The 26,736-nt window shown below is 29.2% G+C and overlaps 4 protein-coding genes across 6 annotated transcripts in view; 3 read left to right on the top strand and 1 right to left on the bottom strand.

Moving 5' to 3' along the window:
* Nucleotides 1–5,517, top strand: part of LOC113368335 — a 148,901-nt gene extending 143,384 nt beyond the window's left edge. For both annotated transcript variants that reach the window (XM_026609883.1, XM_026609884.1), the window contains exons 20-24: nt 178–459; nt 535–663; nt 2,544–2,785; nt 4,407–4,462; nt 5,207–5,517. In XM_026609883.1, coding sequence (XP_026465668.1) covers nt 178–459; nt 535–663; nt 2,544–2,785; nt 4,407–4,462; nt 5,207–5,383 — 886 coding nt within the window. In that variant the 3' untranslated portion in view covers nt 5,384–5,517. The remainder of the gene's footprint in view (nt 1–177; nt 460–534; nt 664–2,543; nt 2,786–4,406; nt 4,463–5,206) is intronic.
* An 11,185-nt stretch (nt 5,518–16,702) lies between these two features.
* Nucleotides 16,703–26,736, top strand: part of LOC113366965 (dynein regulatory complex subunit 2) — a 29,540-nt gene continuing 19,506 nt past the window's right edge. Inside the window, exons 1-2 of the mRNA XM_026608605.1 lie at nt 16,703–17,247; nt 17,398–17,547. The gene's annotated coding sequence lies outside the window, so the exon portion shown is untranslated. The remainder of the gene's footprint in view (nt 17,248–17,397; nt 17,548–26,736) is intronic.
* LOC113365637 (phosphatidylinositol N-acetylglucosaminyltransferase subunit A) lies at nt 18,755–25,215 on the bottom strand. Of its 2 annotated transcripts, none has more exons than XM_026607147.1 (10): nt 25,046–25,215; nt 24,298–24,425; nt 20,973–21,181; nt 20,506–20,623; nt 20,315–20,431; nt 20,049–20,251; nt 19,579–19,670; nt 19,292–19,389; nt 19,050–19,221; nt 18,755–18,972 (listed from the first exon to the last, which is right to left on the bottom strand). In XM_026607147.1, exons 1-10 carry the CDS (start codon nt 25,054–25,056, stop codon nt 18,801–18,803), a joined length of 1,320 nt encoding a protein of 439 aa, XP_026462932.1. In that variant the 5' UTR covers nt 25,057–25,215; the 3' UTR covers nt 18,755–18,800. The 2 variants fall into 2 exon arrangements, with proteins under 2 accessions (XP_026462932.1, XP_026462931.1); XM_026607146.1 differs by lacking the exon at nt 25,046–25,215 and adding an exon at nt 24,725–24,828.
* LOC113365638 (aryl hydrocarbon receptor nuclear translocator homolog) lies at nt 21,657–23,883 on the top strand. The gene is made up of 2 exons (XM_026607148.1): nt 21,657–23,021; nt 23,067–23,883. The coding sequence occupies exons 1-2, from the start codon at nt 21,702–21,704 to the stop codon at nt 23,565–23,567; spliced, it is 1,821 nt and encodes a 606-aa protein (XP_026462933.1). The 5' UTR covers nt 21,657–21,701; the 3' UTR covers nt 23,568–23,883.

Below are 26,736 nucleotides of genomic sequence, written 5' to 3' on the forward strand. Positions count from 1 at the left end.
GATTTTATGGGATGTAGAAAAAATCAATTGAATTCATAGTTATTATTATTAAAAATAATATCTTGATTTTTATAATTGATTTGATTTTAAAGAGATATCATTTATCGATAAATCAGTTTACTTACAAAATAATTCTTTTACTTAGGCAATGTTTTGATTTATATTTCTTCTTCACAGTGGTTCAGTGGAAATGAACGAGAGCATGTCCAGTCTGAATCCTACAAGTAGAAATGTTTCAATAGAACAAGATCTACGAACCACGTCTTTGTCGAGTGATGAAGGAATCCCACCGCTCAGCCATGAACATTCGCCGAAAGAGGCTGCAAAACCTTCATGCGCCTTAGCTAAATCGCCAACGGTAAAAAGGCCTGGCAATAAGGTGCCGACACCAAATACGCTCTCTGTACAACCATTCAGTAGCCTAGGACAGAGTCTTCCTAATCTCACAATTAACTCTGGGTAATTTTGTAATAGACACATGTTATAAAGCAAAAAGTAATTTTTAAAAATATTTATTTAATGCGATTTTAATAGTGCATTATCGATACAACCGTTGGTATCGCCACATACCTTACGTGTTCCGCCCGGAGCACCATCGGGGAGTGCTAATCTTTTATCGCCCCATCACAGAGGAACTTCTTATCCACCACCATCTCCTACACGGTAATGTTGCTTTTAAAATGAAAATATTTATAAAATATTTATAAAATATATATATATATATATCTATATATATATATATATATATATACGTATGTGTGAATGTATGTGTGCTTATTACATTATATATTTATATCAGTATTCTATATGTGAAATTAAGCATACTATATCAATTGAATGTTATAGAATTTTCAACACTTTATATTTCAATATTTTTATATTTTATATATTCGCACTATTCAAATTTAATTATTGAATGCATACATTGAATATTATAAATTTATTTAATATTTAGTTAAAATTTTGAATATTTATTGTAAAGGTTGCTCAAGTCGTACCCTCTAAGGAATTTTTACTATAATGCATTTATATTAGAAAAATCTTTGGCATTTATAGAATCAATATTTAGATGACATCTGATTATGAATTACTTAAATTTAATATTTTTTTAATTACATAACCTTAACAAACTTTACCATTCGAATATACCTAAACGATTGTCATATCTTATATAATATATATATAAGATATATATATATATATATATATATATATATATATATATCTTATAAACATGAATCGCAAAATGTGTTACTAATCGCATAAGTCAATAACGCCTGGACCAATTTGGCCAAATCTTTTTTTAAAATGTTCGTTGAAGTTCCTTTGTGAAAAAACAGCCCTTTTTTTCACATACAAACGTTTTATTACTAAAACGTAGAATAAATTTGAGCTTTAATTTGTTTATATTGCGTAAATAAATGAGGTGAATTAGAGAATTTATAAAGGTAAACTGGTGGACTGGTAAATTGGAGGAGATGTAAAATGGTAGGGAGAAAAACTGGTAGATAGACGAATATGTAGATAAATAAACAGGTTGACAGGTTAATTGGTAGACATGTAGAACGGGATGTGAGGTAAATTTGTAGGCTGGTAAAATGGTAGATTGATAAACAGTTTGATAGGTAAATTAGTAGACAAATTGTTAAACAGGTTAATTGTTCAACAGGTAAATTATTGAACAGGTTAATTGGTAGACATTCAGAACGGGATGACAGGTAAATTGGAAAGCAGGTAAATTGGTTGGCAGTTAAAATGATGTATTGATAAACAGGTAATTTGTTGGATAGCTGGTGATCAGGTAAATTGCAGGATATGTAAAATGGTACACAGGACAACTGATAGATAGACAAATAACAAGACAGATAAACAGGTTGACAGGTAAATTGGTAGACATGTGAAACGGGTTAATAGGTAAATAGGTTGACAGGTAAATTGGTAAGTCGGTAAAATGGCAAATACACATCTTTGTTCAACTTTTTAATTTAAACTAAATCACGAGAAAGCGTGAACGGATACAGCTAGTAAGTAATATAAATAAACCTTATTGTTAGTAAGAAAAAAATCAGGATCATATTTACAGCCATGAAAGGGTGAATATCACACTCAACAACTATATTACGTTTACTTATTTCTTGATTATTTTTGTTGCTTAAAGTGGGAAAGCACTTCAGTTGTTCTATATAAATAGTTGTATATATATCTGTAAATTATGTGATTTATGGGTGGTACGACTTGAGCAACCTTATTCTGTGCTAATATATATATATATATATATATATATATATATATGTGTGTGTGTGTGTGTGTGTGTGTGTGTGTTTCTCTACGTAACTATTAGATTTCTTTATCTCAATTCCTTTTAATTGTAAGTGGAAGAATCGTAAGATGATTTCACTAAATAAATATTTTACCTTCTAAAAATACTTTTTTTATGAGTGATATTTTCATCAATAGAAACTATGAAAATATTTGTTATATTACAAAAGCTCATAAAATTTAATAAACAGTTCAGTTACTAATAATTTTATATTTGTATATAGGGGAAGTTTGAGGAGAGGTTTTGCGTTTTCCGCAACGCACAAGAATCCGCCGCTGATAAAAACGCGTCACATCACCTCCCAGCATTCGGTGCAGTCCATTGGCACTCCGGCTACGTTACCAGCCTCGGGCCATCAAAGTCTTCCGGCAACCGCTAGCAACACACCACATTGGACTGCACCACATTCCGGCAGCAGAGAACCACCGGTAGCGCCTACGATCAACAATTTTGTTACAGATAACGGTAAGGGGATAAAATAATATCACTTGATTGGATCAGATTTGTATATAAAAATAGTGTGGTATCAATGTATATATGTTTATAACGATATGTGTTTTTACGGTTATTTGTAAATCATAGATCATAAACACATATGTATTTGCATATCATTATTATATATCATATATGTATATATATATATATATATATATATATATATATATATATATATATACAGGGCCGGTCCTAGGGTACTCAGCGCCTGCATGCCAATTTTTTTCTAGCAACACTCTCCCCCCCCCCCTATTGATAAATATTTACGTTAATTTTTTAAATAGGCCAGCGATGGTGATATCGGTTAGAGCGCGGGCTAGCAGCAACTAGTCCCAGGTTCGCTGGTTCGATTCCCGCTACCGCCGTAGCTCGACATCTGGCAGCTTTGATGTCAAATTTCCACTTGGGGTTATAGATCACAATATAATTCCAAGTGGAAATCGTCCTTCGTGGACATAGCTGCAACATCCAATCACATGTTAACTATTAGACGGAAGAGCTAATATCAAAAATCACCCACACGTAAGAGAATGGTAAATCGATGGATTGCCTCTCATGAAATAAGTAGTCATAAGTCTTAACCAACAGCTTATAGAACATATAAGAGTTCTGATTCCTGTTCAAACAATTACAATAAAAAAAAAATTAAATAATTTTCAATAAATGAATAATATAATATAAAAGCGCATATACATTGATTTTAAATTTATTTAGAAGATCAAGGCTATTTTACGGGTACTCATAATCAAATTGTAGTGCCTTTTATCGTTGTTGCACTATCGAACTATTTTTAAATTCGTATTTTCAATACAAACTTTTTCGGACAATAAAAAAATTCAGTATGTTCATTATTGCTTGTAAGAATATTATTAAATTTTCACTTGATTCTTATATTAATCTTTGGGTTTAGAAATATTTTACCTATTTATTTTGGGTTTTTTTGCGATTTATGCTATTGAGCAAATCATAAAGAGCAAAGAAAAGGTAGTCTCTCCTTTCATTATTATAAATAACACTGGCACTTTATGTTGGATTAATTTAAATTAATTTTTCATCTTTTAAAATATCTAAAATTGCATCATAAACTTCTCCTAATTGATATCGAGCACTACACTTTCCCACCTTGTATCAGATTGTTGTATTAAAGTTGAATTTAAAAAATATTATCCAAAATTAGTGAAAGATGTAAAGAAATGATATATTTCTTGAATGATATTGAAAAAACTGCATTATAAATTTTATATTCGAATCTCGTTTTGGTGCCCCCTAAGGCGTGCTGCACCCTCTTTTTTTGCATGCATCGCATTCAAGGTAGGACCGGCCCTTATATACACATATATATATATATATAAATATATATATATATATATATATATATCTGTGTGTATGTGTTGTTCATAAAAATATTCTGATTTATTTATTGAAAAATGTGTTGATCATATACATATTTTTTTATAAAATGCACTCGCATATTATATTTTATATAGTTTTAATTAAGAAAATTCCATTATTATGTATTTATTCATTTTATTTATTTAATTTTTATTTTTTATCAATTTTATGTTGTCAAATTTGGTGTCTGTCTATACAGTTGGCTGGGATTCGCCTATTCGATGTTACACCACGGGTGATTTACTTGGTTTATTAGTAAGTTACATTTGCACATCATTTTTTTATATTTATATTATTGTTTATTTATCATTTTATGTATTTTATCGATTTGATTTATTTATCGATATATTGTTTTTATTAGTTTCTAAATCGTTTTTTGCATACATATCAGCATGAATTGCACATTCAAATTGTTTCACAAAGTGAATTGGAAGTAAATGAATATTTTATGTGAGAATTAAATAAATTAAATCAAAAATTAAGTAAATTGAAATCATTTTATGTTTTGTTTTATTGGTTTATCAGTTGATTTCTCAACGGTGAAAGACCTTTTTCATTAAGTAAATTTTTATTACCTTCAATTTTTTTATCCTTTTCTTTACGAATGTTGCCTATAGGCGACATCCAGTGTGTCGACCCTTGCTTCAACATTCATCACTCTAAGAGGATTCTAATTTATTATATCTTTTTTTCTTTAGAAAAGTATTTATCATTTTTAACTACATTTTAATTTTTAATTTATTCCAACCTCGAACCGGATTACCACTGGGTGACCATTCGACCTTTTTTCCTTATTTAACAAACCATTAAAATTACTGAATGTTGTTTTTAACGACAGATTGTAATTCATTAATGAAAATAAAAAAAATAAAAAAAAAAATATTGGAAATATCAAGTTGGTCCAAGTGGCTGTTCCGTATAGCAGTGTTACTCCTGCGGAAAACGCCGCCGTAGTAAAAGAGTCATTGCTTTGCCTTATTTTCTGCTATTATTTTTCAGAAAAATGACAATCGGATACATAGTGCTATTAGGCGTTTCTCAATTGACTTCGAAAATTTGCTTCTGATGGAAGCATACGCACAAGAAAGCCATCCGATCGAAGATGGCGAGAAGCTGGTCAAATGTTTATCAAACGATCAGAAATTTCTATCGAATGGACCAGGAGCGAAACAATAGTTCTGCTCGTCCAGACTTCGGCCTAACTTTCTAGAAGGACACGGTCGGTACGGTAACGGATAGTAAACATTTAGGAAATGAAATAATCTATATTAAAATTATATATTAAATATATACATTATATTTATTCTTTTGGGGAAAATTCAATGCTGCAAATCATTCCACTGATACCAAATTATGTAGCTTATAATATTTCTATTTTTAAGTAGAATTAGAATTAGAATAGAATATAAATATATAGTTATATAACGTTTATCAGAAATGAGTATGTCATAGTGGTGTGGTTTTAATTACACTTTTTTGGGTGTTAATTTTTCTAGTGATTGATTAAATTTGAGTTGCTAGTTCTCACAATAAATGGATTTAGTATTGACGATGTAAAGTTACGCGGTGATATGTTTAAACTTGAACTCATATTTAACCCTTTCCACTCGGATGCCACCGCTCTGGCGGCAAAATTCATATAAATCTCGGAATTAGCGAGTGGAAAGGGTTAATTTTAAACCTACATTTTTATTTTTGGTTGTGAGATATATCAATATACACATGGCTCTAGTTGAACTGTAATTACAGTTGAAAAGTTCAATTATTTCACAATTCTTTTCCATACTTTTGAGACTTTTAATTTTATTCTATGTGATATTTTTTAAATTGTGAGGTTGTTTTTTTACGAAAAGTATCATATTGAGATCTATGACCAACTAATAAGAGTTTAATAATCATAATATAGTTGAAAAAATACAATAGTAAATAAGACTTACTTACTAAAATGTGTAATTTTAGATATCGTCATTGAACAGCCTATAAAACTATTTTGAATGTGAAATTATGCTTTGTTTTAAAGATTACTTGACGGTGAAAACAATTTACTATATGGAAATCCTTTGTCGTAAACGTTTATATTATATAATGTTTTTTTTTGACTATGTACGATAAATTATATATATTTTTTTATTTTATTGTAAAAATTGTTGTATAAATCAGAGTTTTATGGAAAGATATACTTTGTGATCGTGGATGTTGCATATATCTAGAGTAATATATATTATGAAGACATTTAAAAGAATATACGCTTTAGAATAGTAGAAAATAAATGACCTATGATATAGAATTTATGATCAATATATAGAAACGTGTTTACACATTTTCAAATTTATACTAGAGTACTAATAGTAACGAAACTTTACTAAGTAAGTTGTTTTTTCATTTTATCTTTATAAACAAAATTCTAAAATTTATGTGAAACAATGTGAGAAGAAAAACTTCAATTTATATTTCTACTTGTAAAGTTTTGGGGTGACATTCTTTTAATATAATACTAAATTTGATTTATTCCAAAATCGTCATCTCATGAATATGAATGTTACCAAAATTAATATAGAGTAGATTGTATTAAAATTATCGAAATGTGATGTTAGTCTCGTATCACATGGAATTAAAGATTATAGTAATTTACAAGTGAATAGTAATAACTATTTTTATAATAATATATATGATCAATGTGAGATATTTATTTATACCAGAGCAAAGTATATCGTACGATAATCGGATATTCGAGAATTAAATCTCTATTTTACTTATCTACTTGCTTTTTTGTAGCCCAAAATTTCCACAATTTGGTAATATTTTTTTTGTTCACCCAAAATATTAAAATGTGATGATTTATTATAATTAGCAGTATTTATATGAAGCAATCTATTTATGAATAACTTCTATAGATGTATTTGCAAAAAAAAAATTGATAAATTTCAGTTTCTATTATCGGTAAAAGATTCAATTACTACTTAATCTTTGAGAAAGCACCTTGAAATTGTTAATTTATCGATTAACAAATAAATTTATTTCGATAATATATACTTATGTTCTGTAAATAACTCATTATTCAAGACGCAAACAAATGCTCTTAGCCGCCATATACATTCCCGAATAGATATATTAACTGCTCCATATTCAATTTGATAAATTGTATGTAGTAATAAATGAATACATATGAATTATTTAATTTCATGTAATTAATAAAATCAATAACATCAATAAATTAATTGTTATATATTTTATTTCCATTTGTATTTTTCAAATATATCATAGACATGATATTAATAATTTTAATTAATATATTGATATGTTTGCGCTTCTTATATTACCAAATTAAAGTATTCGCTCCAAAGGTGATCACCCACAAATGTATTACAGGATTCTAATTTTCAAGGTATATATTAAGGAATATATTATATACTTATTACATTTATTTGAGTGATTAAATAAGAATCGTTTGACTAAATCAAAAACAATTTAATTAATTATTTTAATTGTTATAGTAAATATATTCATGTATTGTATATATACACAAAATTCAATATTTATTATTCTATTTTTATTGCATTTAATATATTAAACTTGATTTGAACAAATTTTCGAACTGGTCATACGAAACAGTGTACTGTCCATCATTTATCAAAGGAACATACATCAACTTCCATTTCATAGCATATTTCATTTCAAAGACAATTAAGTTAAAGACTAAAACAACATTTAAAAACTAAATTAATTAAAATAGTTAATCCAAGCTATAGGAAAACTTTTGCACATAAAGTTCCAGCTTATGCATTTGGCAAAGCAATAATTTCTTTAAATTTATGCAATCTGATCGTGCACTTAAGTGATTGTAATTACAATCAGAATTCTAAATTTATTATTTTATTTATCAATTATTTAAATTTTTAGGAGAAGCAGCTTATAATGATGTTGAGTGTTGACTGCATAAGTATATCTGGCAGAATTTGTTTTTGTTTCTGTGATAGTCTTTGTAAACCCGAGAAAAATGTGCTTATTCATACCTGTTCAAGAAGTGATGGTGGAAATTTACCTAAGAATGGTGAGATAAAAATACAATCCATGAATCTAGCAATAAACTTATTTAGACATTTAATAATAGTCGTATGTAAGGAAATTTCATAAGTCATTAAGTAAATCATCATTTTGTCATGTCGATATAACACTTGCTCATATTAAAAAATTTATATGAACTTCATATAGAATTGAACCATAATTGCAGTTTTATTTTATATAAATTACTCAACTTAATAAATTTAAATACATTTTAGGTAATTGTTTAGTTGTAGATTGCTGCCTTTCATATCCAGAAATAATTATAATATTTTTTATAATAAATATACTTTTATCGGCAAATTGAATTTAAATTGAATACTACAATTTATCATATTTTATTATTACTCTATTATTTCCATTATAGGAGATTTCAAGAATCCAGCATGACGACCTATCCAGATTTTATCTGTCTGCAATACACCATTCTGTGTATGTCCTGAGAACAGTACCTTACAGTCGACTAACTCCAACCCAGGATTTAGTACTACCTCTAACTTGATGGTCTTCGACAGTTTCACACAAGCTCCACACACACCTTGATTGTTTAAAAACCACCTATTGATGTAATCGATTTGAACCAATCAGTCAGCATAATCAATAAGCAAGATGAAATATCTGAGCATGAATGTTATAATGATTTAGTAAATTATCTTTGTACCTTTGTTAGAAGTAAGTCGACAGTGTAATTATTTAAAGACTGGTTTTGGTTGTATATGATACTGTTTATATTGAAGTATCTCTTGTAAAGATTTTTTACAAATTGTTTAAACTGTTTATAACAAGCATATTTATAAAACTAATGGTGTTCCATACAAATACAAGTGCATTATTGATAGTTTTAAATGGCTAATGATAATATAATAAGAGTGCTATGCTCTGGCAATTGAAATGTACATAGAATTTTAATTGTAACTTAATTATTTCTAAAATTCTAACTTAGAATATGTATGTGTGTTTAATAAGCTTGATTTTTGAGAGTGTTAAAGAAACAAATGTGTCTATATAAAATTAGTTACAATTTTTTATTTATTTTTGTTAGATACTGTTATTGTTATTAGTTTTTTTTTGTAGTAAAAGATCCATATTTATTTTATTAAGAAACATAATTATTATATCCATGCAAAATGTATTCGAACTGCTATTTTACAAGTTATAAGTATACTTATGTATATCGTATATATATATGTATAAGTATACATATATATAATATGATTGTTTCATAGTCATAACAAGTATAAATTAAGTATTTAATAAACAATTTACAATTGTACAGTTAATAACATCGACTGTCATATAATAATAAGAATTATATCTCTGTTGTTGCTTTACAAATAGAACAAATTATATATTATTCACTAGTTATTATATATATATATATATAATAACTATATATATATATAATATATATAGATATATAATATAGATATATTAATGTAATTTTGTTTTTGCTTATTACAAATAGAACAAATTATATATTAGTTTTAAAATTATATCTTATTCATTAGTTATCAATATCAATGTAATTTCGTTTTTGCCTGCAGAACAATAAAATTTTGTGAATTGATAAATTGAGTTTGTATTATCAAAATTAATATCAATATTAAGTATATGTGAATAAACTGTACTTTTCAGTTGAAAATATTTAAACTTTTATTTCAGGAATTTATTTTTTTATTGAAAATAATAATATTTTATTAATAGACGTCTTACAATTCCACAGTAAGTGCAATCTACAGTGACTGCATTAATTACAAATAGGTATGTTTGTAAATGTATATATTTTAATCGATTTGTATATTTAATTTCAATTTTAAAAATCCATGAACTTCTATCCATGCTATTATTTGTTTTAAATCTCAATATATATCCATAAAAAATTAGATATATTTGGGTATTAAGAAATCCAATGGGAATCCACTAATATTCCTTAGTTCGTAAGGTGATTGCATGCAGCGCCTCTATGCAAAATCGTTCCCAATTTGTGAGGAACTACATAGCGGCTTCATATGAAATATAATGCGTGTAAAGAATCCAATAAGAATCCACTAATATTCCTATGATTCTAAGACGATTGCATGCAGCGCCTCTATGCAAAATCGTTCCCAATTCGTGAGGAACTACGTAGTGACTACCGGGTTCATATGGTTCTGTGTTAGATGCCGCCACCGACCCCTGTGTCAAACGTTTGACAGTTCTTCGACGACCAGTGAATAATGGCCTATTGTATAGAAATTAAATATATAAATTTATATATCGATTTAAACATAATTAGATATGGTTTTGCTGCCTTCATGTAAGTGGAAATTAAATATATAAATATTTATTTTGATTTATACTTCATTAGATGTGTATATATTAATATTCCTTCAACCATAATAATATATCTAGTGGCGTATAAAGCAATATATAAATGTATATATTGATATTCCTTCCAAATCGAGACGATAATTTTATATCTAATAGCGTATAAAGCGATATATAAATGTATATATTGATATTCCTTCCAAACCGGGACCATAATCATATATCTAATGGCGTATAAAGCGATATATAAATGTATATATTGATATTTCTTCCAAACCGAGACCATAATTATATATTCAATAGCGTATAAAGCGATATCTAAATGTATATATTGATATTCCTTTCAATCTGAGTCAATAATTATATATATAATGGCGTATAAAGCGATATATAAATGTATATATTGATATTCCTTTCAATCTGAGTCAATAATTATATATCTAATGGCGTATAAAGCGATATATAAATGTATATATTGATATTCCTTCAAAACCTGGGCCATAATTATATGTCTAATGGCGTATAAAGCGATATATACATGTATATATTGATATTCTATCCAAACCGGGACCATAATCATATATCTAATGGCGTATAAAGCGATATATAAATGTATATATTGATATTCCTTCCAAACCGAGACCATAATTATATATCCAATTGCGTATAAAGCGATATATAAATGTATATATTGATATTCCTTCCAAACCGGGACCATAATCATATATCTAATGGCGTATAAAGCGATATATAAATGTATATATTGATATTCCTTCAAAACCGAGACCATAATCAGATATCTAATGGCGTATAAAGCGATATATAAATGTATATATTGATATTCCTTCCAAACCGGGACCATAATCATATATCTAATGGCGTATAAAGCGATATATAAATGTATATATTGATATTCCTTCCAAACCGGGACCATAATCATATATCTAATGGCGTATAAAGCGATATATAAATGTATATATTGATATTCCTTCCAAACCGGGACCATAATCATATATCTAATGGCGTATAAAGCGATATATAAATGTATATATTGATATTCCTTCCAAACCGGGACCATAATCATATATCTAATGGCGTATAAAGCGATATATAAATGTATATATTGATATTCCTTCCAAATCGAGACCATAATCAGATATCTAATGGCGTATAAAGCGATATATAAATGTATATATTGATATTCCTTCCAAACCGGGACCATAATCATATATCTAATGGCGTATAAAGCGATATATAAATGTATATATTGATATTCCTTCCAAACCGGGACCATAATCATATATCTAATGGCGTATAAAGCGATATATAAATGTATATATTGATATTCCTTCACACCCGGGACCACAATTATATATCTAATAGCGTATAAAGCGATATATAAATGTATATATTGATATTCCTTCCAAGCTGAGTCCATAATTATATATCTAATGGCGTATAAAGCGATTTATAAATGTATATATTGATATTCCTTTCAAACCGAGGCCATAATTATATATCCAATAGCGTATAAAGCGATATATAAATGTATATATTGATATTCCTTCCAAACCGAGACCATAATTATATATCCAATTGCGTATAAAGCGATATATAAATGTATATATTGAAATTTCTTCGAAACCGAGACCATAATTATATATCTAGTGGCGTATAAAACGTTATATAAATGTATATATTGATATTCCTTCCAAACCGGGACCATAATCATATATCTAATTGCGTATAAAGCGATATATAAATGTATATATTAATATTCCTTCAAAACCTGGGCCATAATTATATATCTAGAGGCGTATAAAGCGATATATAAATGTATATATTGATATTTCTTTAAAACCGGGACCATAATTATATATCTAATGGCATATAAAGCGATATATAAATGTATATATTGATATTCCTTCAAAACCGGGACCATAATTATACATCTAATGGCGTATAAAGCGATATATAAATGTATATATTGATATTCCTTCGAAACCAGGACCATAATTATATATCTAACGGCGTATAAAGCGATATATAAATGTATATATTTATATTCCTTCCAAATCGGGACTATAATCATATATCTAATGGCGTATAAAGCAATATATAAATGTATATATTGATATTCCTTCCAAACCGGGACCATAATTATATATCTAATAGCGTATAAAGCGATATATAAATGTATATATTGATACTTCTTCAAAACCGGGACCATAATTATATATTCAATAGCGTATAAAGCGATATATAAATGTATACATTGATATTTCTTCCAAACCGGGACCATAATCATATATCTAATGGCGTATAAAGCGATATATAAATGTATATATTGATATTCTATCCAAACCGGGACCATAATCATATATCTAATGGCGTATAAAGCGATATATAAATGTATATATTGATATTCCTTCGAAACCAGGACCATAATTATATATCTAACGGCGTATAAAGCGATATATAAATGTATATATTGATATTCCTTCCAAATCGAGACCATAATTATATGTCTAATGGCGTAAATATATAAATATATAGATATATAAATGTATATATTGATATTTCTTACAAATCGAGACCATAATTATATATCTAATAGCGTATAAAGCGATATGTAAATATATATATTGATATTCCTTCCAAACCGGGACCATAATTATATATCTAATAGCGTATAAAGCGATATATAAATGTATATATTGATATTCCTTCAAAACCGGGACCATAATTATACATCTAATGGCGTATAAAGCGATATATAAATGTATATATTGATGTTTCTCTTAAGGCAGGACCATAATTAGTTATAATTGTGTATAAAGGAATCCAATAGGAATTCACTAAGATTCCTATAATTCTAAGGCGATTGCATGCAGCGCCTCTATGCAAAATCGTTCCGAACTTGTGAGGAACTACGTAGCGGCTTTATATGAAATATAAAGCTTGTAAAGAAATCCAATAAGAATCCACTAATATTCCTATGATTCCAATGCGATTGCATGCAGCGCCTCTATGCAAAATCGTTCCCAATTCGTGAGGAACTACGTAGTGACTACCGGGTTCATATAGTTCTGTGTTAGATAGCGCCACCGACCCCTACGTCAAACGTTTGACAGTTCTTTTACTACATGTTATTATAAATTCATAAAGATAATGGTCTATTGTATGGAAATTAGACATATAAATGTATATTCTTATTCAAGGAACATGAACATTTTAACTAGAAGGTCACAACTTTCAGTAAGTTTTGTAGCATATGAGATTCATTTTATTCAAATAAATACTTAAATATTCAATTTACGATTATCGTTATATTTTTCAATAAATTAAAAAAATCACTCTGGTATATAAAACATCATTTTTAGTCATAAAATCATTAATACTCTATGAATACATCAAGTTTAAAAATACTAAGAAATTCTTATAGTTTATTTTACAAAACCAAGTTTTTATAAAAGTACTTTTTGCTTACAATAACCCAAGAAAATATTTAATATATGAATTGGTATAGTTATGCGGGAAACAAAAACAAATAGTAAATGGTACAAAAAGCAATTCAAGTGAATGTAGATAATTTAGTTGAACTGTTTACTATAAATAATTCAACTCTTTATTGAATCAGCTTTACACTCACAATCATTTTCATAATCAAAAATTCATACTGAATATCGAATAATGCATTCTGAAGGTATACAAAAGCATCATTTAGTTTTAATTATTTGTCAATGAAATGATAATTGACGTTGATGCACTTTGATTAATATATAGCTTTACAATAACCATTTATTTTAAATATTTGTTTAATAGACATCAACATAATGTATATTTTATAAAGGTCTAGCTAATTATTTAATTAATGTCGAAAGTGATATTTCATTTTAAAATTTATGATTACAACTAAATTTTGTTCATTGTAGAAGATTCTGAGAGTCCAGAGCAATGTGCCTGATCAGATATCCTGAATCCAGAAATCTTATAATGGACCACCTTTTCATTTTTGAAATAGCTCTGTGATTTTTGGATCTCTCACAGTTTCACACAGGCCCCATCGCCACCTTTTTCTTTACCTAGTTTGTATAGGCAAACAAACCAAGGTTTGATAAAATTGATTTGAAACAATCTTTCTGCACAGGCAACAAACTGCAATAAAGGATGAATAATATTAAGCATCTGAGCATGAATATTATAATGATGTACAAAGGGAGTTGGAGCAAAACAAAGACCCTTTTATTTTATACTGACTTTTCCTACCAGTAAATTATAATTTATAGAATTTTTTATGAGCTTTTTAAAACAGTTTATCATACAACTTAGGATACAACATAGATAAAAGAAGAGTATACAATTATATACAATTGCATTAATATATCGATATTTTTAAGATGAACAAAATTTTTAAAAAGTACCTACAATTGTAATTGTAACTCAAACTTTCAGCATGTGTGATTATACAAATAAGTTTTATTTTTGATATAATTAAAAGAACATATGTAGACATATAATTTTAGTTACAAATTTTTACTTGTTCTTTTTAGATTTACTTATTGTTATTATTGTTAATTTAGTACTTAACTTAGAGATTCATATTTATTTTATATTACATACTTACAAAATTTGCTATTGATTGAGAAATATTTTCATCAAAGCAATAAATGATCATTGCATTCAAATTACAAATAAAATATTATATACATTAAGAATATGTATTTAATAGATATTTTAACAATTGCACAGTTAGTGCATTTGACACTTGACAATAAAGAGAAAATTTTATTTCTCAGGCGTACCTCATTACATATAACACAAATTATGTATTATGTAGTTTTAAAGTTATATATTAGTTTGTAGTTATATTTGTAATATTTTGTAATTATATAAACAAAAGTATAAATAATTTTATTTGATTCTTTTATTATAATTTTTTTTTGCATTTTAATTAGTTTTTCAAGTTGTTTTTGGCAAACCTGAATTGAGAGCCATATACAAAAACTATTTTTAATCAATCATAAATTTTAATTACAGCCATTGATAGTGATATCCATTTTATTTATTAAACACATTTATTTTTAATATTCAAAAACTAGGTATTTAAAATAATTACCCATAACATTTTAGCAGACGGCCCTGCGCAATACTAACACTATTATATACAGTAGGCCCTCGCTTTACACGGCACTCTGGGTACACGGTTCCCATACTACACGGAGCTAAAAATCCGACATCCCTCCGAGTACACGGACTTCTTATTACACGGTATTTGGTCAACAGCCCATAAGTCCGTTGTGCAAAAGGGTATTGTTGTAAATTTTGTTATCGACTTTTATCTTTTAGACATGCCTGATTGTAAAATAGCCGCCTAAGAACACGTTTGAGCTGATTACTGCGTCGCGCCAATTTTTGAATAAGGTGTCAATTTCGTCACGTCATTTACGTCATTTCGTCCGTATTTCTCCTACTTCAAGTTGTATTTCTTGGTCTCCATACAACGCGATAAAAATGGTGCGATTTGTACCAACTCTGAGTCTCTCATAACACGGTTCCCATACTGCACTATGTAAGGTTCCATAGAACGCACTACGAATTAGCCTGAATTGTATGTTAAATACGAGTTTCTTATAGCACGGTTCCTATACTGCACGGTACGCACTTGCCGCGTAAAGCGAGGGTTTACTGTATTCTGATTTGTGTCTGTTCTCCTGGTAGTACGATTGAAAAATGTTCTTCAAAATTAAATTTCCATACAAAATCTCGGCTCAAATCGATTCATCCTCCCAGGGTAACAGACACAATTTTTAATTTGACATCGCGCTCCTATTGCACAGGTCCGTCTACTGAAATGTTAAGGGTAATTATTTTGAATATTTAATTCAATTAAAAATGGAGTTTGTTATTTTGGAAAATTTTAATAAGTTTTATTAGTACACTAAAAGTACTATTTTTTTGGTTCTCTAGAAAATGTTTAGAATATACCTTACTTAGCAAAACAGTGTTTGCCGGGTCACCTAGTATTTGTATATAAATAATGGGAGTTGATTGAAATGCGGTCCTGGTTTCTAAGTAAATTTCGTGCTGCTGTTTGATTGGTTGGCTCGGGTTGACAGCTTCGAGTACATAATGGCGGACAATGTATTGTGTTCATATTGTGTTTTAGCTATTTTGGTTCTGTAGGCTATTCTTCAATTTAATACGATATCTAAGCAAGCGCAGTTATTATAATAATCTGTTTTTCAACTATTTAAATTAACCTACATTTGAGCCCGTTTTCTATAGCCCCAAAAATATGGTGGATATTCTATGTTTGACAGTCGATGCCGAAGCATGGCAAGATTGAATTGTTAAAGATTTTGTTGTTGACGTGTATTGTAATAATTTCTTATTTCGCAATATTTATAGTGTTAGTTTATAAAAAAATGATAATAATGGGGACACATATTGAATACAAGAAAAATTATAACTGACTGAAGAGGTTTATAAAAGAAAATTTCCTTTATTGGAAAATGCTGTTCTATGGGGTCAAGTTTCAATAATGCAGTACAGGATTGATCTGAATTTGAGAACAATATGAATTAAGAGATGATCTTGACATAAAAAGTTCTAATGAAAGATAATGATCTATTTATCAACAATATTCAGCAAGTGTTGTGCACAAATAGGTAATTATTATTATAATTTCAAAAGTAATTTTTATATTATATTTTTAATATAAGTTTAATTATCTAGTAAAAATTAATACTATCTAGTGTTGCAAATGACTATATATCATCTAAAATTTTTCTTGAAATGAATCTATATTCTTTTTACAGGTACTTATGACTTGTAAGCAAACAAGAAACATAAAATAATTAAATCGAATAGATTATTGATGAATTATGATTTGCTCTAACTAACTGCCTTACCAGAAATATACAGTAACCAGAAGAACAGGGTTGATAAATAAAGGATTACAGCTTTGAGTAAGTTTTGCAATATTTTATGTTGTCCCGTGCTTAAGATGGGAAATAATTATTGTTTGTTAAGTACTGTTTTAAGATTCATTTTATTTACATTAAATATCCAACTACAATTTCAATCAATTTATCAACTGATGTGGTATTTGAATAGAACAAAATGATAAATCGAATTAGTAATGCCGGTATATAAAACTAGTCTTAATCACATAAAAAAATGAATTGAGTTCAAAAATTCTAAAAAAATTGTATAGTTTATCCAACTATCATAAATTTGTAAAAGAACATTTTAATCATAATAATCTAAGGAAATATGAATGTAGATTAATCAATTGAATTATTTATTCGAAGTAATTCTAAATCATTTTTTTTATTGACTCAGGTTCAATCTGAAAACCACATAGATGTCATAGCGTTGAGGGCAAACTTGTGGATTTCAGATTGCTACCGCTGCACAAATCACACAGAATTTTATGAGTTGTTACTCTGATTTATTTTATTATTCCAATCTTGAAAACTAAAAGTGCTTCTAATATGATTTATACATAATAGAAATAATTCACATTGCTTCGGCTACAGAACTAGCTTTGCGCTTTCATAGGAGCGAACTGCAAGATTATTTTACAAGCTTTAAAAATGGCTAAAGCACTCCTTTGAAATCTGTCATAATATCTGCATTTGTTATGTGGAGAGACGTTAGTTATTAAAAAAGCTTATTAGTTGTTAACCATTCAACCATTTCATTTGTACCTTGATGCATGTTGTGTATCAAAGCGATTCTCGGTCAAAATACTGTCCATAAACAAACTCATACACGGAATTATTTTATGGAATTGTTTGTTTAATTTACCAACTAAAATTTTCTTAAACAAAATTCTATTTTTTTTAAAATAAATTATAAGTTGTATTACTTATCTTCAGAATTGGGGTACCTGAGGATAGGTAAGGGGAATTTATCAATTAACTTTCTTCTAATTGATTAAATTGTCTCGCTCACCTACTGGTGGCTTTTGTTTCTTTTTGCACTTTTATTTATTATTACACTTTTAACACTATGTTACATAATCCTTCAATTTTTTTTTATTAACATTATTATATAATTATATATAAATATTAAATTAATTTATGAGGTTTCAAAGAATATATTTAATTTGAACATGAAATATCTTCTGTTCACAACATATTAAACAGTAAAAAATCACTCAGTCATGGTCATGTAGTTTGATGAACTACAATTGTATATGCAATTTATATAACATTTAATTTACTGGAAAAGAAGTTTGTTTATCAAAACTTAAATTATACTTCCTCAATGAGAAATTTCTACAAATTTCTATAGATTTGGCAGGTACAGCCCATTCCAGTAACCATACTAATATTTTCATTAAACTGATCACTAATAGAAAAGGCCAGACACCACTCCGTAAATATCTGAAACATTTTTTTCTGCGTATATTTTTGTAATACCATATTTTGCATATTCACAGTAATATGTATCTCAATCTTACCTAACTAGCAAATCTCCAAAGGGTTCACTACTTGTTTCCAATATAGCATCATAAACAATTTCAGTTCTTCTGGTTACATTATCCCAGCTATACATTTCAGATATCCTTTCATTACACTCAAAAGGACAAACATATTTGCCTGCAGCACGATCAGCTAAAGCTTTCTTTACACCTGCTTACCAAAATATAAAATTATTTAATACTGTAATTTTTAACCAAATCAATTCAATCAAAAATATCACCTTCCACAATTGAAGGTACATTAGGTTCTGTTAAATAAATCAAATCTTCGGGTAGAACTTCAGGAATTCCGCCTACTCGTGTTGAAACTACTTGTAATCTATGAATTAAAAAATATAAATAATTTAAGAAATAAAAGTATTAAACGATAAAATTGTTTTTGTGAATAAAAAATATTGATAATTATTAATTGTGATGCGTATACCATTTTTATTTTTAACTTTTTGAAATATAGTAGAATATAATATATATTTTAATAAAATTTATTTTAATTTAAAAATTCACAAACCCACAAGCTGCTGCTTCGACAATAGCCATGCAATATGCTTCTGTTAATGAAGTATTTAGGAATATGTGTCCTGTTTTCAAAACGTTTTGAACCTGTAAGATATCTCAATAAGTATCTATACATATAAATAAAATTGGAGTTTGTTACACTAATTAGCTTTTTTGTTAAATTTCATGCGGACAATGTTGCGGGTGCAGCTAATAAAATAATAGTTAGTAACAATATTTTGGTAATCAAAAAATATATTTATCATAGCCTTGTCAATTAAATCAAATCTATTGAGAGGAATTTGAAATGACTCAATAGGAAAATAATTATAATTAAAAATATCATATTTTTTGGACCTTTGCTTATAAAAGTAAATAATATTTTGTAAAAGCAAAATACGCGAACTCGACATATATAACTCTATTATCACTAATTAATGTATAGTTAAAATTTCAAATGGTAAAGTGTTCTTAATTACAAACCTGTGAATGCTCCAAAGCACCTAACAAAGTGATTCTACCTAAACCTTTATTTTCTCGCAATTCTTCAAGTAACTGCCTCTTAGGACCATCTCCTCCTACTATGAAATGCAAGTTAGGGTACTCTGGTATTAACTCGCTCATAACTGCTACTGATAAATCAATACCTTTGCGATATACCAATCGTGATATCACAATTATATTAACTGCAAAAATATTCTATTGTTCTTAGTAAGAAATTCTGAATAACTATATAAAATTAATAATACTTCTGTCTTTGGGTCTAAATTCTGGTTCAGGTACAAATGTCGCTGCATCAACCGCGTTGGGTATAACTGATACTTCTGCATGTGGCACTCTAGCTCTGAGAACAGTGTTCTCTTTACCTGAATTATGTTATCAATTTCTTTCCATTATCATTTTATATGGATTTTTAACTAATAAAATTTATACGACATACCTGTATGTGATACACATATACAATGATGGCAGCCAGACAAAGATATTTGTAAAAATTTATTAGTAACTGCTGCAGACGAATCCGCAAACCCAAAAAGGCTATGATCAGTAAAAACAGTCTAAAAATAAAATGAACTTGTAAATATAAACTTTACCAGAGATCAATTCTATTTCAATATCTGATTATGAAAAAATTACATTCACTTTTTAAGAAGTGAAGCTTTCATGGACAAGTTCCGTTCCACACACAATAAATAAGATTCAGAACTAATTCATTACTTCAATACTACAATAGTACATGATACATTTTCTTATATTTTTGAATAATCTATACAAGTTAATGTTTCAGATATAATTAAAAGTATGTATTTAAATTAAGAAAATTTAAATGACTATATTTCTTAATGGCTATGACAATTTGAGACAAATATTCTTTTTAGATTATTTATTTGTAAAAATTAGATTAACCTTTAGATTGAGTAGACGTCCTAAAGTTATTGCTTCGTGTGCTAAAGTACTAAAAGCAGAATGTCCATGTACAATTTGAATTTGTTCCCGAATAAAAATATATCTCAAAAAAGGCAAATTGCAAATCATTGTTGGAAGAACACTTTGATTGTAGAATACTTTCACTGGTAGATAATATATTTTCAAACCGTTTGTCATGTATCTGATGCCTGAAACAAAAATAGTTGCACAAATTCAATAACAATACACTTATACATCATATTTTCTCAGGCATGATATGAATTGAAAAAAAAAAAAAAAAAAATATATATATATATATATATATATATATATATAGTAGTTTATATAGGTAATGGAAGAATTTAGTTAAAATTTCGGTGTTTTAATTCTATGTTGTGTAGTTTTTCTGATCTAGCTGTGATAATTGTATTTCTATTTTGCGTATTATTTTCTTTCGAAAATATGTTTGTGCGCGAAAAGTATTATCGCATGATGTTTATATTAAATTGTCGGCTTAAACTCATTCTTTAGCAGGGTCTGATCCAAGCAAGTGCATCCAAAAACTTCGCGCTGGCACCACAGCGGTATTAGGAACAGGAGCAGAATTTTCATTGCTAGCAAAAATTGTAATAACATCAGCCAAAGTAGCAGTGGTAAGGCTGGGCGTGGTTGAAAAATCATTAGTATAGATCCGATGAGAAGGACCCGAGCGGTAGCAAATACAAAAGGATGGAGGATCACAATATGCAAGACAAGGAACGTTTTGCCAGTAGGGAGAACCATTGCGAGATTGAACGGCGCCGGAGAAACAAGATGACGGCATACATAACCGAGCTATCAGACATGGTGCCGACATGTAGCGCTCTCGCTAGAAAACCCGACAAACTTACCATACTCAGGATGGCCGTGGCACACATGAAGGCTCTCAGAGGCACGGGTAACACAAGCACAGATGGTAGTACGTACAAGCCAAGTTTTTTGACAGACCAGGAATTGAAACATTTGATTTTGGAAGCGGCTGATGGATTTCTCTTTGTTGTTAGTTGTGATACTGGACGGATAATCTATGTCTCAGATTCTGTTACTCCAGTACTGAATAATTCACAGAGTGATTGGTATGGCTCATGTATATATGACAACGTTCATCCCGAGGACGTCGAAAAAGTCAGAGAACAATTGTCAACACAAGAATCTCAAAATACGGGCAGAATTCTCGATCTTAAGACCGGAACGGTAAAAAAAGAAGGCCATCAATCGTCTATGCGGCTTTGTATGGGATCGCGACGAGGATTCATATGCCGCATGAAGGTGGGCAATGTACCTCCAGAAAGTATGTCGCTTGGTCACTTGAACAGACTGAAGCAGAGAAACTCGCTGGGGCCTTCTAGAGACGGACAGAATTATGCCGTAGTGCACTGCACGGGTTACATAAAGAATTGGCCTCCGACGGGAGTACAAATCGACAGGCAGACTGAGGAGGAATTGCACGCATCGCACTGTTGTCTTGTCGCCATTGGAAGGCTTCAGGTAACTTCCACTGCAAACACATCAGATTTGTCCGGTTCACACAGCCAGTCCGAATTCATAACCCGTCATAGCTTGGATGGAAAATTTAGTTTTATCGATCAAAGAGTAATGAATCTTCTTGGTTACTCTCCACCTGAATTATTTGGCAAAAGTTGCTTCGATTTCTTTCATCCTGAAGATCAAAGTCATATGAAAGAGAATTTTGAACAAGTTTTGAAACTTAAAGGCCAAGTGGTTTCGCTGATGTACCGTTTCAGGGCAAAGAATAGAGAATGGGTTTGGTTGCGCACATCAGCATTCGCTTTCTTAAATCCTTACACTGACGATGTAGAATATATAGTCTGTACACATTCAACAGCAAAAACTTTACATAGTGGACCAGATAGTAGTTCAACAGAAACAAGTACCGACCAGGTTCCATATCATCAACAACAGCAACAACCAGGAATAGATTATTCACTTCAGCGTAGAGATAATTCAATGGCACCTGCTTATTCACATGGGCATATTATTGGTTCATCTGTTGCCATGCAAAGTGGTGTTGGTAGACCCAATAGTGCTTCTCAGGCTGTGTATGGTGGCCCTTATGATCACACACCATCTCCAATAGCCTTTGGTAGTCCAAGCAGTTCAGGAGCACTAGGTCACGTATTGAAAGAAAACTCTACCACCAGTCCTACACCTGCACAAGCAGCTTGGAATTTAAGACAGCAACAACCAGTTACTGAAGGGTATCAGTATAACCAGCTAAGTCCATCAAGGTCTCCCAGCGGTCCTATTTACACACAGCTCAGTGGAGGGGCAAGGCCAACCACATATCACACCACAAACACTACGCAACCTAATAATGCAGGCATGTGGACTTGGCAGGGATCTAACCATGGTCCTGGATCTAGCAGTTCAGGAGCCCATTCCATGGCTCCTGTTCCCGTGCAAGTACATTCTGGTGCCAGTCAAGGGCAGCCACAAGGACAAGAACTCTCTGAAATGCTCCAAATGTTAGATCAGGGAGGCGCTACATCATTTGAAGAACTTAATATTAACATGTTCAATACACCCTTCGAGTGACAAACATCGCAAACAAATTACATGTACAAGCTCAATAAGGGTAACTTGTAAAAGATATGGAAAATGACAGAGCAAGTAATTTAAACTGGTTCATACTTTAGGCAGATATGTAAAGATTGCGAGCATTTACATTCTTATAATAATGGGGATGAATATATTCAGTAATTAGGAATACAAAAATATTACTTTTAAGATACTATACCTTTAAGTTTTGCAATAAGAATGTGAAGATTTTACTTATATGAATTATTATTCTACAAGTGCAACAAATAAGAGATAGTTATATTTTATGCTTAAATTTTTAGAATTAAGGCGGCCAGTGAATGTTTTGATCAAAATTTTGTATTCTATTCCAGCTTTAAATTCTGAAATATCTTTTTGATTATAACAAATTATCAAATATAAAATAGTTGATACTATATGTGAAAATATATAACAATTCAATATATAGATTTAACAATTACCCTTCATTAGTTATTAATTGACATAAATTTGCAAAATAAAAAGAATTATGAAATGAAATAATTCAAGTATGTATTTGTACTAATTAATAATCAATTAAAATAATAATTTTATAGTAACATATTTCTTTTATTTAATATTGACTTAGATCAAACATTATAAAAAATGCAAAAAATAATTCATGTCATCAAATTATTTGATATTATTCAATTGAATAATAATATTCATTTATTCTACACTTAAGCGCTTGAGGTTATGGCTAACCTACCTTTTCGATCATTATAAGTATGGGTTATCACAACAACTTTATGTCCACGAGTAAGCAAACATTGTGATAAATTGAAAATGTGCTCTTCTACACCACCCACATTTGGATAAAAGAAATCAGACACCATACTGAAATATAAATGTTAAACATAATAGAATATAAACAAAAAACATAACTATGAAGCAAATTTGAATTTTACATGAGACCAATTATAATCAAGCCGTTTCGCTAAACATTTTCATCAAAGCAATTGTAAAATGTAAATGTTCATAAAACAAGAAAATAGTATTAACTGAATGAATATTTTAATCATGTAGAACATTTTTAATTAGACAAATTTAGGTATAATTATAATTGTTTTGTGAAATGTTTGATTATTGCAATAATAAATATGGTTATAAAAATAAGGTAACATTTATAACTGTACTTTATAAGCATTTTCATGAATAGCCCACCAGACTAAAGCGATTGAAAATTACCCACTGATGTTACTTAATAACTTTTATATTATTTTCCTTTTCTTTACTATTAATTCTTCTTTATTTTTTTATTTTATTTTATACTCCTATTAGATTCATCGCTGCAGCGGTGTGTGTTGATTTAAGATCACTGTACTGTAGTGTATATAAATATATTTATTAGAATTTTTATTTAAACTCAATATAATGATTGGAGAAAGTTACAATTAGAGAAAGTCATTGAACATCATTAAACTAATCTAAAATCCAAATATATAATAATTAATTACCATATCCTCATATTTTTAGCAATAATATTAAACCGTTTTCACTTTTATTTTGCACAATTGTCACAGACTTTTATAGTTTTTCAATACATCATATATGAGTCAATTGATATGTATTATCGGGTATTATCACATATCAATACAGATAAAATTATTTGTCACTTAAAAGATAAACAATCGTTTCTTTTGACTGAATAGGTTATGTTATGACAAGATTATGACATTACTGGTTTTGGCATTTTCTATTTCAGGTGCAACAACATAATAATCGAATGAATTTTCGAGCTGAAGTCGCTCGATGGCGCCCTATTCAAATGTTTACTTATTTATGTGTGTCCGACAGTGCAAACTATTTTCAATTCGAAAAATAAACTAAACTCTAATCGAATTTGTGTCTTGAAAGCTACAATTATTATTAAAAAAAAACAATCAAGTTCAATTTTTATATTACACGCCTAGTTTGCGGTTCTTTATTTATCTGTTTAAAATATGCATAAACCCTATAGTAACTAAGTGGTGTATAGCATCGTGCCTTAAGGCAAATTGCTGGAACTTTCCGTACCGTAATGAAATATTAGCAGAAAGTTTTTTGAATCAATTAAATCGTATGCTTAGTTCTCTCAAAAACTGCCATTTTTTGCACATCTAGCTCGGTATCACCGTAACGGGTAGATTGCCTCTGCCAAAAGCCAATCACCACTTCCTCGCGTCATTACAAATTGAATGTTTTTTGGATCTTTCAAATCGGATTCTCCGTTCTCTCAAAAACTCGATTTCTATTTTTTGCACTCTTTGCTATGTATCTCTGTAACGGCTGGACCTGCTTTTGCCAAAAACCATCACATCTCCCTATCAATAGGAATCGAATGTTTTTTGGACCATTCAAATCGGTTGATTCGTATGCCCGAAAACGTGGACGAAAAATTGTATCCATACATACATACACACACATCCATTTCTCTTAGGTATGCCAAAATGTTCAGAAACCTTCAAAACGTGAAGAATTGCAAAAAATTTCAATTTCGATTTTTGGGCGATTATAATAATTTAGCCTACGGGAAATTTTTTTGTTTTTGCCAAAAAAAACCAAATAGTTTATTTTATGCTTTTTTGGTGTTTCGTCATTCTGAATCGTTTTGAAAAAAGTATGTGCATGTTGTTTGCGAGCAAAAATTTGACATTTTGTGGACGTTTTCTCAAAAACCGTTACACTGATTGAAAGCCATTAGATGAAACTCGATAAGGATTCCGTTGATTAGTTTTTCGCGACGATCAGCAGAACGGTTTCTTCAGTATTAGCAGGTAAGTGCAAAATTTGTCTGTTCTAATTTTCTGATAAAAATCCTAAAAAATTTTCTAAAATGCACTGTTCGAAAAACTGTTCGATAGAATGTTGGGAAGCATGCTGGATAGCTTTTGCTAAATTTCGGCCAGGACTTTTTTCGTAATTGTCGGATGATTTTATTGAAACGTTGCACAATTATATTAATTTTTCTAATTATATTACGAAATGTGGTTCAATTACAAAAATTCATTAAATTGAATAATGGGCCGTGCTTTTCATGCACTATAATTAATACAATTACAAATAAGTTATTTTATAAGATACCAATTGGAAATCGTATTGATTAGTTTTTAGTGCATGCGAAAGTTTTATTTTCGAAATAAAGAGTTGAAAATTTTATCTTAGTTGC

Source organism: Ctenocephalides felis, unplaced genomic scaffold, assembly GCF_003426905.1.
Source record: "Ctenocephalides felis isolate EL2017-DRISC unplaced genomic scaffold, ASM342690v1 CF-g0.4_SCAFFOLD_01170, whole genome shotgun sequence".
Classification (NCBI taxonomy): Eukaryota; Metazoa; Arthropoda; class Insecta; order Siphonaptera; family Pulicidae; genus Ctenocephalides; species Ctenocephalides felis.

What these genes read in the sequence shown, in the direction of transcription:
- LOC113365638 (XM_026607148.1), top strand. Translation starts at nt 21,702, where the DNA reads ATGGAGGATCACAATATGCAAGACAAGGAACGTTTTGCCAGTAGGGAG. An exon ending in GGCATATTATTGGTTCATCT is followed by an intron (nt 23,022 to 23,066) that starts GTTGCCATGCAA and finishes AGTGCTTCTCAG; the next exon opens with GCTGTGTATGGTGGCCCTTA.
- LOC113365637 (XM_026607146.1), bottom strand. An exon ending in TATATGTGTATCACATACAG is followed by an intron (nt 20,432 to 20,505) that starts GTATGTCGTATA and finishes AACATAATTCAG; the next exon opens with GTAAAGAGAACACTGTTCTC. An exon ending in GTCGAAGCAGCAGCTTGTGG is followed by an intron (nt 19,390 to 19,578) that starts GTTTGTGAATTT and finishes TTTAATTCATAG; the next exon opens with ATTACAAGTAGTTTCAACAC.